This window comes from Coenobita brevimanus, chromosome 64, assembly GCF_032717465.1.
Source record: "Coenobita brevimanus isolate Jiangsu-jjx chromosome 64, ASM3271746v2, whole genome shotgun sequence".
NCBI lineage: Eukaryota > Metazoa > Arthropoda > Malacostraca > Decapoda > Coenobitidae > Coenobita > Coenobita brevimanus.
Genome location: NC_137017.1, coordinates 15,837,177 through 15,849,856, shown reverse-complemented (window position 1 = coordinate 15,849,856; position 12,680 = coordinate 15,837,177). Strand labels below are relative to the sequence as shown.

At 43.2% G+C, this 12,680-nt stretch overlaps 1 protein-coding gene across 1 annotated transcript in view; it reads right to left on the bottom strand.

Annotated features, from left to right (window-relative positions):
• Window positions 1–687: 687 nt before the first annotated feature.
• LOC145404670 (aconitate hydratase, mitochondrial-like) overlaps window positions 688–12,680 on the bottom strand; it is a 418,871-nt gene continuing 406,878 nt past the window's right edge. Inside the window, exon 14 of the mRNA XM_080276212.1 lies at window positions 688–3,558. Within this exon, the coding sequence (XP_080132338.1) occupies window positions 3,418–3,558 (141 nt within the window). The 3' untranslated portion in view covers window positions 688–3,417. The remainder of the gene's footprint in view (window positions 3,559–12,680) is intronic.

The following is a 12,680-nucleotide window of genomic DNA, read 5'->3' as shown; positions in this document are numbered from 1 at the left end:
TTATTCCTTAACAATATTATTGGAAAAATCAGTTTGTTATTCGACCAATTCGTTATTCAACCACTTTTTATCAAACGCATCCCTGTCGAATAGTGGGGGAGAGCTATACAGTCATACAGCACTGGTTGGCTACTGTTTACAAGCTGGTTTATACACCTCCAAGCAGGATATTGCATAGACCCACCAGTTAAATCCCATTTCGGCACCAGATATTGCTTTAATAGAGCAACAATGGATAATTGACAGTTTATTGTATGAGAACAGAGATAATGGCAAATGTGACAAAAATTTTGTTGGCATCCTTAAAATAGCTGTACAAAATGTTTACAGCAATGGAAGGACCACTGGGGTAAATGCGTTGAGTCCCATGGGGCATACTTTGAGGGCAATAAAAGTCTGAACTCAGTAGACTCTTTTTTCCCACCAGCTAAAGGTCAGATACTTTTCATTCAGGCCTCATATATAAGGGCACAGGGAGACCTAAGGCTAAGCTGTAGACCTGAACATTCATGAGTAACAGACTAACTACTGATCCTGGCAGCATTTTACTCAGTTGAAAAACTTCCTTATACTTAAAGAGGGTTCAAATTGTTGCATTTACGTTAAGAACATCCCCAGCTTTACTGTTCTGCCGCTAGATCACCAGGTGATTGGTTCTCTTCATACCAAGAAATTTTAGAGTACACGTTATTAACAATGGTTTATTGACAACTATGTACAAACATATAATATTTAAATAAATATTAAAAATTACTTTAGCAGGGTTTTCAATTGTAATCATAGTACTTGCCTAAACCAAAAGTATCAATTTATACAACAAAGCAGTAGACAAGGTCAATCCTTGTACATTTTCTGTCACATCAACAAACACTTCCATATAAAAAGACCTCCTTACATATCACTAATACCTTCACTGTGATAGTTTATTTACTTCTGGCTATGCAGATATGATTTTATTAAGCTAAGGGGAGACATTTTGAATTGGAGGGCTTAGATGTAGCCTCCCTTTATATCACTACAGAATCTCCCCAAATCTGAGTAAAACCATTTGGTGGTACAAGAATGTAATAAAAGCAATATTGTAGTAAAGGGTATGAAACCCGTAAAACATGTCAAGAAATAAGGGAAATTTTCCATCGGTGGTGATTCTGATACCTCCCAATTATCATTAACCTAAAATACATTAAAACATCAGTATCACAATTTTTATTTACCAAATCCTATGCTGTTCTCTTCATAACTAATATCAAGTTCTGTCAGTGTTCATGCAAAACAGCATATACACTTGTAAGTTTTCAGGTATTTACATATACTAGCCTAAAAAGTTTTATAACCTATACCAATCCTTAATTATGTGAAAATCTCAAAAACTGTACTTTTGGTGGAGCTCAAAACTCTGCCATCAACCAGGGTACATCCTCTGATATACATTATCATACCACAGCTTTCTCATACTGCATACCCGAAAGCAGTCATTTCTCCCCTCCTAGTAGCTGGAGTCGCTGCCAGTGAGCAACCAGGTGATTGAACACTCCCCACCCAGCGCCCCTACCCCAACCCCAGTGCAAGTGTTGTTGGACAGATGTGGAGCGGCCAAAGCTGGTTATGTTACAGTGTGTCAAGATTGTTTTTATAAACAATCAGAACTAGGGGTAAGTAAATAAAGGTACAGTATTTAATGTGTAATACTGTGCTGTTATCCACAACAAATGAGAAAGGCACGAAAATGGAAGAACACCTACATAGTGTTATTGGGTATATTCTTACGTCCGCTATTATAATGTTACAAATAAGTATAGTATAGTGAACAACATCTCTTGAAAGATATATCTTTTCTCATCTATTCTTGCTCCCACCTCCTCAACCCCACTCTCTGGGTTCCTGTCTCCACCAAATGTCTCTTTTGTCCTATCATCCCCCACTCCCACCCTTTGTTAACCAACATAAACTAAGATAATGATGAAATGATCTGTCAGGTATTGCCATATTAATATTATCATACACCTCTGTATTAAGCACCAACAAGTCAATAATATACAATACTTCGGTATACCTGCCAGCTATTTCATCTCGTTATAAAGTGTTATGTGACACACACTGCAAGTTGGACCTTGTGTTACAGGGCGAAAGGTTATCCTTAACACAGGTTATATGTGGTTATGGACGCCCAATATTTCATATTAACGTAGCAATTTAAGCCTTACATTATAAACGTGTAAGGGTTCCAGTCATTACTGGATGAACAAAACGAATCAGGGATCAGCTCTGACAAACCACAAAATCTCTGCAAAAATATTCTGACCTCTTGTCAAAACACTGCCACAGTGTCATTATGTACAGTATATGACTGACCCAATTTCAATCATATACATAATGACATTGTGTCACTGTTGTGACGAAGTTGGAATATTTTCGTTTAAGCAGAGAGTTTGTGGTTTGTCAGAGCTGATCTCTGATTCGTTTTGTTCATCCAATAATGGAATAGCATAAACCTTAAGTGTTTATAATGTAAGGCTTGAAATGCCACGTTAGTATGAATTAATGGACGTCCAAAGCCACACACAACCTGTGTTAACGATAAACAACCTTATGTCCGTGTAACACAAGGTCCAACTTGCAGTGTGCGTCCTGAAACACTTTACAACGGGATGAAATAGTCGGCAGGTATACCGAAGTATTGTATGTTATTGATTTGTTGGTGCTTAATACAGAGGTGTATAATATGATCAATACCTGATGGATCATTTCATAATTATCTTAGTTTACGTTGGTTAACAATGGGTGGGAGTGGGGGATGAGAGGGCAAAAGAGACATTTGGCATGGACAGGAACCCAGAGAGTAGGGTGGTGGAGATGGGAGTGAGAATGGATGAGAAAAGACATCATATCTTTCATAACATGTCCAGTATACTAAACTTATTTGTAACATTATAACAGAGGACGTAAGTATATACCCAATAATAGAATGCAGGTGTTCTTCCATTTTTGTGCCTTTCTCATAAGTTGTGGATAACAGCACAGTATTACACATTAAATACCTTTATTTACTTACCCCTACTGGATCTGATTGTCAATAAAAACAATCATGACACATTGTAACATCACCATCTTTGGCTGTTCTACATCTACCCAACAACGCTTACAGTGGGTTTGCGGTAGGGGCGGTCGGTGGGGGGTGTCTGACGGCCCAGTCGTTCACTGGCCATGACTCCAGCTACTGGGAGGGGAGAAACTAGTGCTTTCAGGTGTACATAGGATACAGACTAGCTATCTCTTATAATACACTATGCCAAGTATGAGAACTAATGATAGATAAAAGAGTGTTACCTGTACCATTTTCTTAAGATACATGCTAAGTACAGAAACTTCTAAGAGATGTAATACGGGCTGTATTTACAACTCCTCAGCTAAACCTCTTCACTTCTTAGCAGACACCTCCTTCATGTGGTTAAGAGCTGAACCAGCCTTAAACCATGTGATCTGCTGCTCATTGAAGGAGTGATTCAGGATGATATTCTCTGCTGTCCCATCAGGGTGCTTCACACGACATGTTAAGGGCTGGAAAATAACTTGCATTAGCATCTGTTACTCCACACACAATACCTACATTATATACAGTATGCGAGCACGTTGGAGCCTTTATAAATGATATATATGAGTCAGCAGATCCAATGTTTGGTCCTTGGCCTCTGACTGATGCTGCTACTGTGAGCAGGACAACAGGCAGGATGCACATGGGTAAAGGGGCAGATGTGTCTGGGCTGACTGCTGAAATGCTGAGGGCTTCAGGTGATATAGAGTAGGGATAGTTACTGGCCTGGTAAATATAATTATATATGAGTGTGTTGTCCCAGATGATTGGCTGAAGAGAGTGATTGTAAATGTGCACAAGGGGAAGGGTGATACCCTGAAGAAATGATAGAGGCAGAAAGCTCTTGGACCAGATAATGAAGGTAATGGAGAGAGTTCTAAAAGGTATGATTAGAAAAAGGATGGATATTGATTAGATCCAGCTAGGGTTTATACCAGGCAAAGGGATCACTGATACAATATATCACTGTTTGATAGCATCAAGAAAAACATAAGAAAGAAAGAGATCTGTACTTTGTTTTTGCTGATTTGGAGAAGGTTTTCGACTGAGTCCCTAGGGAGCTGGAGAAGTGAGAAATGAGAAAGGTTGGCATCAAGAAGTGGCTGATTAGAGTGGTTACAGCTATGTATGTTGGTGCTCCCACCCAGGTAAGAGTGAATGGAGATTTGAGTGATGAGTTTTATGTGAATGCTGGTGTGCATCAGGGGTCAGTATTGAGCCCCCTGTTGTTTATCATGGTGCTTGAAGACTCTCACATAACCAGAAATGAACTCCCATAGGAGATGTTGTATGCCGATGATTTCATGTCGACTGCAGAGGATGAAAATGACGTGGAGGAAAGATTTAGGAAGTGGAGAAACGGTATGGGGCATAAGGGCCTGAGAGTATGTGCAGATAAAACAAAGGTGATGGTATCTAGGGCTGGAGGCAGTACCATCAAAGAAAAGGGAGACTGGACATGTGCGGCTTGCCACAAGAGCGTGGTGAATAATTCCACTTCGTGCAGTGTTTGTGATAGGTGGGTGCATAAGAGATGTAGTGGTATTAGAGGTAGACTGTGGGCTAATGCTAATTTCACGTGTGTGCTGCGTTGGGGAGAGCATGTGGAGGTCATTTGGCAAGAAAGGACTGATCTTGCTGGTGAGTCTCTCGAGTGTGTAGAAGCTTTGTTATTTGGGAGACATGTTATGTGCTGGAGGTGGGACTAGAGCTAGCTCCGTGACCAGAGCGAGGAGTGGTTGGAAAAAGTTCAGGGAGCTGTTGCCTCTCAAGACACTGAGAGGGGTCTCCCACCATGCTAAAGGATTTTGTACGTGGCATATGTTTGGAGTGTGATGCTGTATGGTAGTGAGACTTGGGAAGTAATGGAAGAAGATATTCATATTCTCAAACATACAGAAATGACAATGATTAGGTGATGTGGCATGTGTCCTTGAGTGAGAGACCTGGGGAGGAGGGGGGGAGCTAGGTTTACAATGAAAGTGTTGAGGTTGGATGGGACTGGAGTGTACTGATGTTGTGATGAAGAGAGGTAGATTGAAATGGTTTGGTCATATGGAGAGGATGGGGGATGACTACTGGGTGCAGAAAGTGGAAATGTTAGGAGTAGGACTACCAGTGGCAGACCGAAAAAGACCTGGGACAAAGTCATTGAGTATGACCTCAGGGATAAGGGATTGAACAGGGAGGCTGCCAGAGATCAAGCAGCATGGAAAAGCCGCCATTAGGTGATCAAAGCTGACACATACCATGTTGGAGCCTTTAAAAACAGAACAAAATGATAAATATATATATATATATATATATATATATATACAGAAATCCCTGTACTATCTGGACGCCCACTTTCCGGACTCCCCACTTACCGGACATTGTGGGCTTGGACCTTTGGAACCCAAAAATGGCCAAAAAAAGAAAAAAATCCCCCCAAAATACTAATTTTTTCCCAAACATAATTTGAAATTGCCACGTGGCGCCGAACAGCTGTTGTTTATGCACCCCTTCAACCCTTCCTTCCTCCCCCGCTCCCCAGTTACTACCTAAACACCGTACAGGGTGGATGTTCATCGCAATGGATGCCACCTGTGCTTGTTGTTGTGAATAAACAGTGAATAAACTGCAATACCTCGCCACTAGAACACAAGGGAATTTACAGTGTTGTGCAGTGCTAAGAAATTAGAATTTAGAGAGCAAAGGATTAACCACTTAACCGCGGGGCGTCACTTTCGTGATGCTCGGGAGCAAGGGATCATACTGCGGGGCGTCACTTTTGTGATTTTGTGTTATTTTGAATTCGCCATGGCTTTCAAGCGGTGGCTTGTATCATCTATCAGTTCTATCAGTGTCCAGCTATACTCAGTTCTGCTAATGTCATCTGTACTCCCATCCACTGCTGATAATTTAGCCATTTTTCCCCCTGTCCTTGACTCCCCTCCTTACCTCCCCTCCATTACCCTCTCCTCCCGCCAGCCCAGCTGCACTGTGCTACACAAATCCTGGATGGATTTTTCCACTCATTTTATCCATTGAAATGTGCCCTATGCCCTATTCTTATACAAAATAATATATAAAAGAAAAAGAAAAGGTAACTGATACTGCCATATGTCTGGAATGGCCTAATTATCACCTGGCAACACCTCACGTGCACTCGTTCGCTAATTTTCCCTGTTTATTTCCCCTTGAAATATGCCGTATGACCTATTCTCATAACAAAATATGTAATCCCTCCAATATCTGACGTAATAGGACCATAGGCAGGTCCGGATAGTGGTCCTGTCCAGATATTGGGCCCCAGCTTATGGACTTGTACTTATGGACCCTAACTCAGAGAAACACCTATACAACTCCCTCTGGACATGCATAGCACCTATTTAAGACCCAAATCACACCAATAAGGCACATAAATAACTGAAATAAATGCAAAAGAAGCATAAAATGAGGGTTTAGAGGTAGGTTCATACAATACTAAACATTCTGGTTACTGGCTCCTGGACTTGTACTTACGGACCCTAACCTAGCCTAACTCAGAAAAACACCTTCCTACTGCACATGCATAGCTCCTAACACCCAATTCACACCAATAAAGGACATTAAAGAGTGAAATGAGGTGTTTGAGGTAAGTATAGAATGGAAAAAAGTACAGTATGAAACATTCTGCCTACTTACAGCAAGTCCATGGCCATCTCGATGAATAACCGCCTCCTCTCGGACTCTGACAGTAAGAAGGATTTCCTGAAGCACTTGCAGTACACTGTTCATGAAGTCTTCCCCTGAACTTAGTCAATCGCACTCATAAGTCCGTTCTCTTCACAGTGCGCACTCTTGTCTAACTTATGCTCCGTTGTAACTTACTAAGTGTTGCACTCTGCACTTTAACTTTTCCCACTCTTCTAATCATTTTCTAAAGCAAAAACAAACAAGTCTATTTACGTTAAATTTTGTTCCAAATTAGTCTTTTCACTCACAATTGTAAATCCTTAACACAACAAACTGTTTTTTTCACTGCACAACACTGTAAATTCCCGTGTGGTCTAGTGGAGAAGTTCTTGCTGTTTAATCACTGTCAGAGTCCGAGAGTATCACTGGCAGATGATCTAGGGGTGCATCGCTGGGTCGTGGTGATGGCGTACCCACTGCAGATGACTCTGAAGACAGACGCAAACTCACGTCGAGCAGCGACTCCACCGTGGCTGATGTGCTGGGCTGTGGCTCGGAGCATGAGGGCCTGTCTTGGGGAGGCAACGGAGTGGAGACAGGGCTGGGGACAGCGGGGGTCACAGGCCTGAAAAAACTGTCAATTGTTGATTGACGCAAAAACTGACGATTCTGATGATTGATGATGTGCTGCCTGAAAGCACGCACTTCCTCCACAAGTCCCAAGGGCCCCTTCTCCCTGTCGCAAATCCGGGTGTTCCAGGTAGTCCAGAACGAACTCTAGGTGTTCCAGCACTGCGCTCAGCTTGGGGATGGCTGGAGTAGTGTCATGCTGAGAGGAGTCCGCATCATCGTCACCGTCCTCGTCGGAATCTTCAAGCTGGGTACTGACACCTGCAACTGAAGACGCGATCTCGATATCAGACAATGTCTGATGCCCAGGATCGCTCTCGTCGTCATCCAACCACTCACGTACAACGTCCACATCAACATCGTCGCCATGCGTACGTAGCCGTGCATGAAAGTCATCCACGTCAAACCCTAGAAAATCGTACTCCACATCCGTTCCGAGAAGCAGACGAGACCAACCATTTTCTACAGTCTTGACAGGGACTTCCTTCCATGCACTGGCCCAGTTGTAGATTGCAGACTTGATGTTGTAGTGGCGAAGGTTTTCCAAAGTCCACTGGCCTCGTGTGTCCCATCCCTCCATGCGCTCGTCCTTGTCCTCGAGAACAACCATCACCTCGTCCAGGAACTTCCAGCGGTATAGGCGCTTTGTTGCCACGATCACTCCTTGGTCCATCGATTGGATGAGAGCAGTCGTATTAGGTGGCAGAAACATGCACCTAATCTGGCCATTCTCAGCCACCAAGTCCTTGTTGCACGGGTGGGCAGGTGCATTGTCGAGGAGAAGGAGGGCCTTTACCTGGTCGCGTGGGATTCCCAGTGTCTTCGTCTGGTAATTGATGACCTCCTTGACGAAGTGGCGGTGGAACCAGTCTTTGAAGATCTGGGCTGTAAACCATGCCTTCAAAGAATGGTACCAGATGACAGGACGGACATCCATCACCCCACGAAGATGCCCTGGATGCTTTGCACGGCCAACAATACCAGGCTTAAGCCGGTGCATACCGTTAGCACTGGCAAAACACAAAGCAGATAGCCGTTGCTTGGAGAGATTGCGGCCAGGTACACGCTTCTCCGTCTCCTCAGGTAGAGTGTTCGTTGGCAAAGAGCGATAGAATAAACCAGTTTCGTTAGCATTCTAGACTTGACCGAGAGTGAGGCCCTCCCTGTCGATCAAACCCTTCACCTTGTGCCGAAACTTGTCAACTCAATCATCGTTAGCATCCAAAGCTTCGCCATGAGCTTTACCGATGGTAAGGCCATGCCGTAACTTGAACGCAAAAAGACAACCCTCGGATGCCTTGAAGTCTAGGGCGTTGTGAAGCCTGGCGAACTTCTCAGCAGCAGCCTTCAGCTCCGTTCCACGTACCATCACACCAGCAGCACGTTGCTGTCGATACCAAATCAACGTGGAGTGGTCGATTTCAGCAAACCTGGGAGTAAACATCACCTTCCTCCTTCCTCTCCACGTTGTGTTTGCTTCTCGACGAGAAGTCAGCCGTGTACTGCAAGAGTTTGTCTCGGGATCTCTTGATATTGAACAAAGTAGATTGGGCCAGGTTGAACTTGCGGAGGATGCGGGAAGAAGACCACCCCGCATCTACTTTCCCCAATATCTCCCGTTTCTTCTCCAGAGTCAACACCACTCTCTTCCTCTTCTCAGGCGGCGGGGCCATCATCACACACATTAATAAGAGGCCCGAGAGCAGCAGGAGTGCCTGCACCAGGTAAGGAACCACCACAAAAGCGAACACGTGGGCAGCCATGACGACGAGCATGCACTCGTGGAGAGAGACAGGCGGAAAGTGGGGAGGATGCAATGGTGCTCTATCGGGCGTCAGAGGAATGACGTGCCACAACAAAGCTGTCCCAAGCCACGTGTGGCAAGTTCAAATTACAGGCGGGAAAAATTCATCCCCCCCCCCCCCCGATTTTTTTGCGGTTATCGGACCATTTTGGGAATGTTGGATCCCAGGACGATTATGTCCGGTTAGTGGGGATGTTCGGATATTGGGCGTTCGGATATCTGAGGGATTATTGTATATATAAGAAACGAACGTTGGGTCTGGTTAGTACTTGGATGGGTGACCGCCTGGGAACACCAGATGCTGTTGGCATAACGTTCTCCCTATGTGTCAAGTGGGGTTGGTGGAGGATTAGTGCCTCTCCCTGTAAAACAATTAACTCTAAGCCCTTGACCACCCCGTTTGAGATACATGGCGTCTGGCAATGAATGAATGAATGATAAGAAAGGAAGGGAGAAACCTAAGTGATATTTACATTCACCTGGAACTCCCTAGTTTATTATGCATTGAGTAGATTTCCTGTCAATCATTTCATAGCATATAAATTAGCAGCTGTCACCACGCTGGCATCGTCAACCCTTCCCTGCCCCTAGGCCACATCATTCAGTTTACTGTCGTCTTTCAAGGTGAAACCACGTCCGATTCGCGCATGTCCTTACCCCCCTGCAAAGGGCCCTGTGACCTCTACCCTTACTAAACCTCGTGTGTGAAGGGGTAAAGGGCTAAATGACTCTGCTGTGGAATGTGAACTGGCTAATTTATCAGTGATAATGATGGACAATGACTACGATCTATCTGGTGACTCTAAAACAGTGCATGTGGAAATGTAAATAATGTGTAAATAGCAAGTGAAAGCAATGAATGTAAATATAACTGAACAGTGGAAAATAGTCTTATAAGTTACTGCAAGTGACAGTGCCTAACATAGTGTAAATAAAATAGAAATGTAAATAAAATAGAGAATGTAAATAAAAATGTAAATAGTAATATAAGAATACGAGTATAAATACTTGGAGTAATGAAAGTGAAAGTGAAAGCTCTGCTCTAGCGTGTATAAATACTTGGAGTAATGAAAGTGAAAGTGAAAACTTCGCTCTCTACGCTAGTTTACTGAACGAGAAAGTGAATGCCTGGAGTGAAAATAAACTAGTACTGAAAAAAACTTATGGATAAATACTGTATACAGTACATAAATAAGTGTAATAAAGTACTAGGAATATAAAGTGTGAGTGTGTTTATGAATAATAAATGACAGCTCTGCCTCAGAATACCATTGGGGAATAAGCGTGGGTGGAAAGCTCATATGCGCTCGAAATTTACGTTGCTTTCACAGTGTTTTTTTTTTTGGAATATGGATTCCAAACTACTTGAATTCATAGAATAGTGTTTGTAGTTATATTATCAGGCAGTGGTAACTATATTATGGGGTATCGGGAAATGTAAAGTGGAGACTTCGTTACCCAACTTCAGAAGTCTCCACAAGTCCTACGGTAGTCGACAAAGGCTCAACAAACATCGCAGGAGAAAACTGAAGGTATGTGCCATATGCATATGTAATTGTAATATTCTAGGACTGATAACTGATTTTTGGCAAAATATTTTTAAAAAGTCAGTCAGAGTGCGATTATCCTCGTGGGACGCGCACGGCACACTCCCGACATCCCCGTGGTTAAGGGGTTAAGTGTGGAGTGCAACGTGCCAGTTGAAACTGGTGTGGTGCAATTAAGAACTGAATGTGCAATTGAGAACTCTCAGTGCAAAGAATTAAGTGTAGCACAACACTGGATTACTGTACACACTTCAAGAGCATTTTCACCACTACCAGAGCCTTGGAGGTGGCGGCCACAGACGTGCTGTAAGTACCCTGTACACTGCTAAATATTTTCTATAACCACTTCTAATTCCTTATTCACTGGATCCTTCTCATTTATTTCATGCTTTATGTCCATTATTGGTGTGAATAGGGTCTTAAATAGGTTTAAATAGGCGCTATGCATGTCCGGTAGGGAGTTATTTAGGTGGCTTTCAAAGTTAGCCTGGGTTAGAGTCCACAAGTACCAGCCCAGCAGGCAGGGGCCCACTTTCCAGACGGGATCACTTTCTGGACATGCCTTTGGGTCTACTACATCGGACAGTGGAAGGATTATTTATATATATGTATGTGAGTGAGGTGGAGGGAGGAAGAGGGAGGGGGAGGCCGAGGATGAGATAGAGGGATGGGGTGGAGAGGTATATGAGAGAGGGGGGTGTGAGTTGGGAGCGGGGCAGTGAAATGGCGGGGGACAGGGCGACATGGAGGCGATTTGTTTGTGGCCACCCCAAACGGGCTTGGCCTCCCCCTCCCTCTCTCCCCCTCCACCTCACTCACATACACTATTTTCATCAGTCTTTCACTCTCCATCCTCTCCGCATGGCCAAACTACCTCAATGTGTGTCAGGAATCCTAAAACTTCCTATCACATCCACATCCAAACCACAATGCTCCTTTCCATCCTCATTTGTCAGTCTGTCTCTCCATGTGACTCCACAGGCTCCTCTTAAATATACAAATACCACCATAAATATAAATATATATATATATATATATATATATATACACAGTAACCCCTCCAATATCCGGATCAATAGAGCCATCGGTAGGTTGGGATATTGGTTTCGTCCGGATATTGGGCCCCAGCTTATGGACTTGTACTTATGGACCCTAACTCAGAGAAACACCTATACAACTCCCTCCGGACATGCATAGCACCTATTTAACACCCAAATCACACCAATAAGGCACATAAATGACTGAAATAAATGCAAAAGAAACATAAAATGAGGGTTTAGAAGTATGTTCATACATTAATAAACATTCTGGTACTTATGGACTCGAACCGAACCTAACTCTGAAAAACACATTCCTACTGCACATGCATGAGGTAAGTATAGTATGGAAAAAAGTACAGTATGACACATTCTGGTAAGTATAGTATGGAAAAAAGTACAATATGAAACATTCTGGCTACTTACAGCAAGTCCCTGGCCACCTTGATGAATAACCGCCTCCTCTCGGACTCTGACAGTAAGAACGATTTCCTGAAGCACTTGCAGTACACTCTTCCTGAAGTCTTGCACTGAACTTAGTCAATAACACACAGAAGTCCGTTCTCTTCACAGTGTTCACTTTAGTCCAAATAATGTTCCATTTTAATTTAGTGTTGCACATCAACTTTTCCCAAGTTTTTTTTATTTTCCAAAGCCAAAACAAAGAAGGTTAGTTACGTTAAATTTCTTTTCTACTGAGTCTTTTCTCTCATTTTGAAAACCTTAACACAACACACCGTTTTTTTCACTGCACAACACTCAAAATTCCCGTGTGGTCTAGTGGAGAAGTTCTTGTTGTTTATTCACTGTCAGAGTCCGAGAGTATCACTGGCAGGCGACCAAGGGGTGCATCGGTGGGTCGTGGTGATGGCATACCGACTACAGAAGACTCTGAAGATAGCCGCAAACTCACA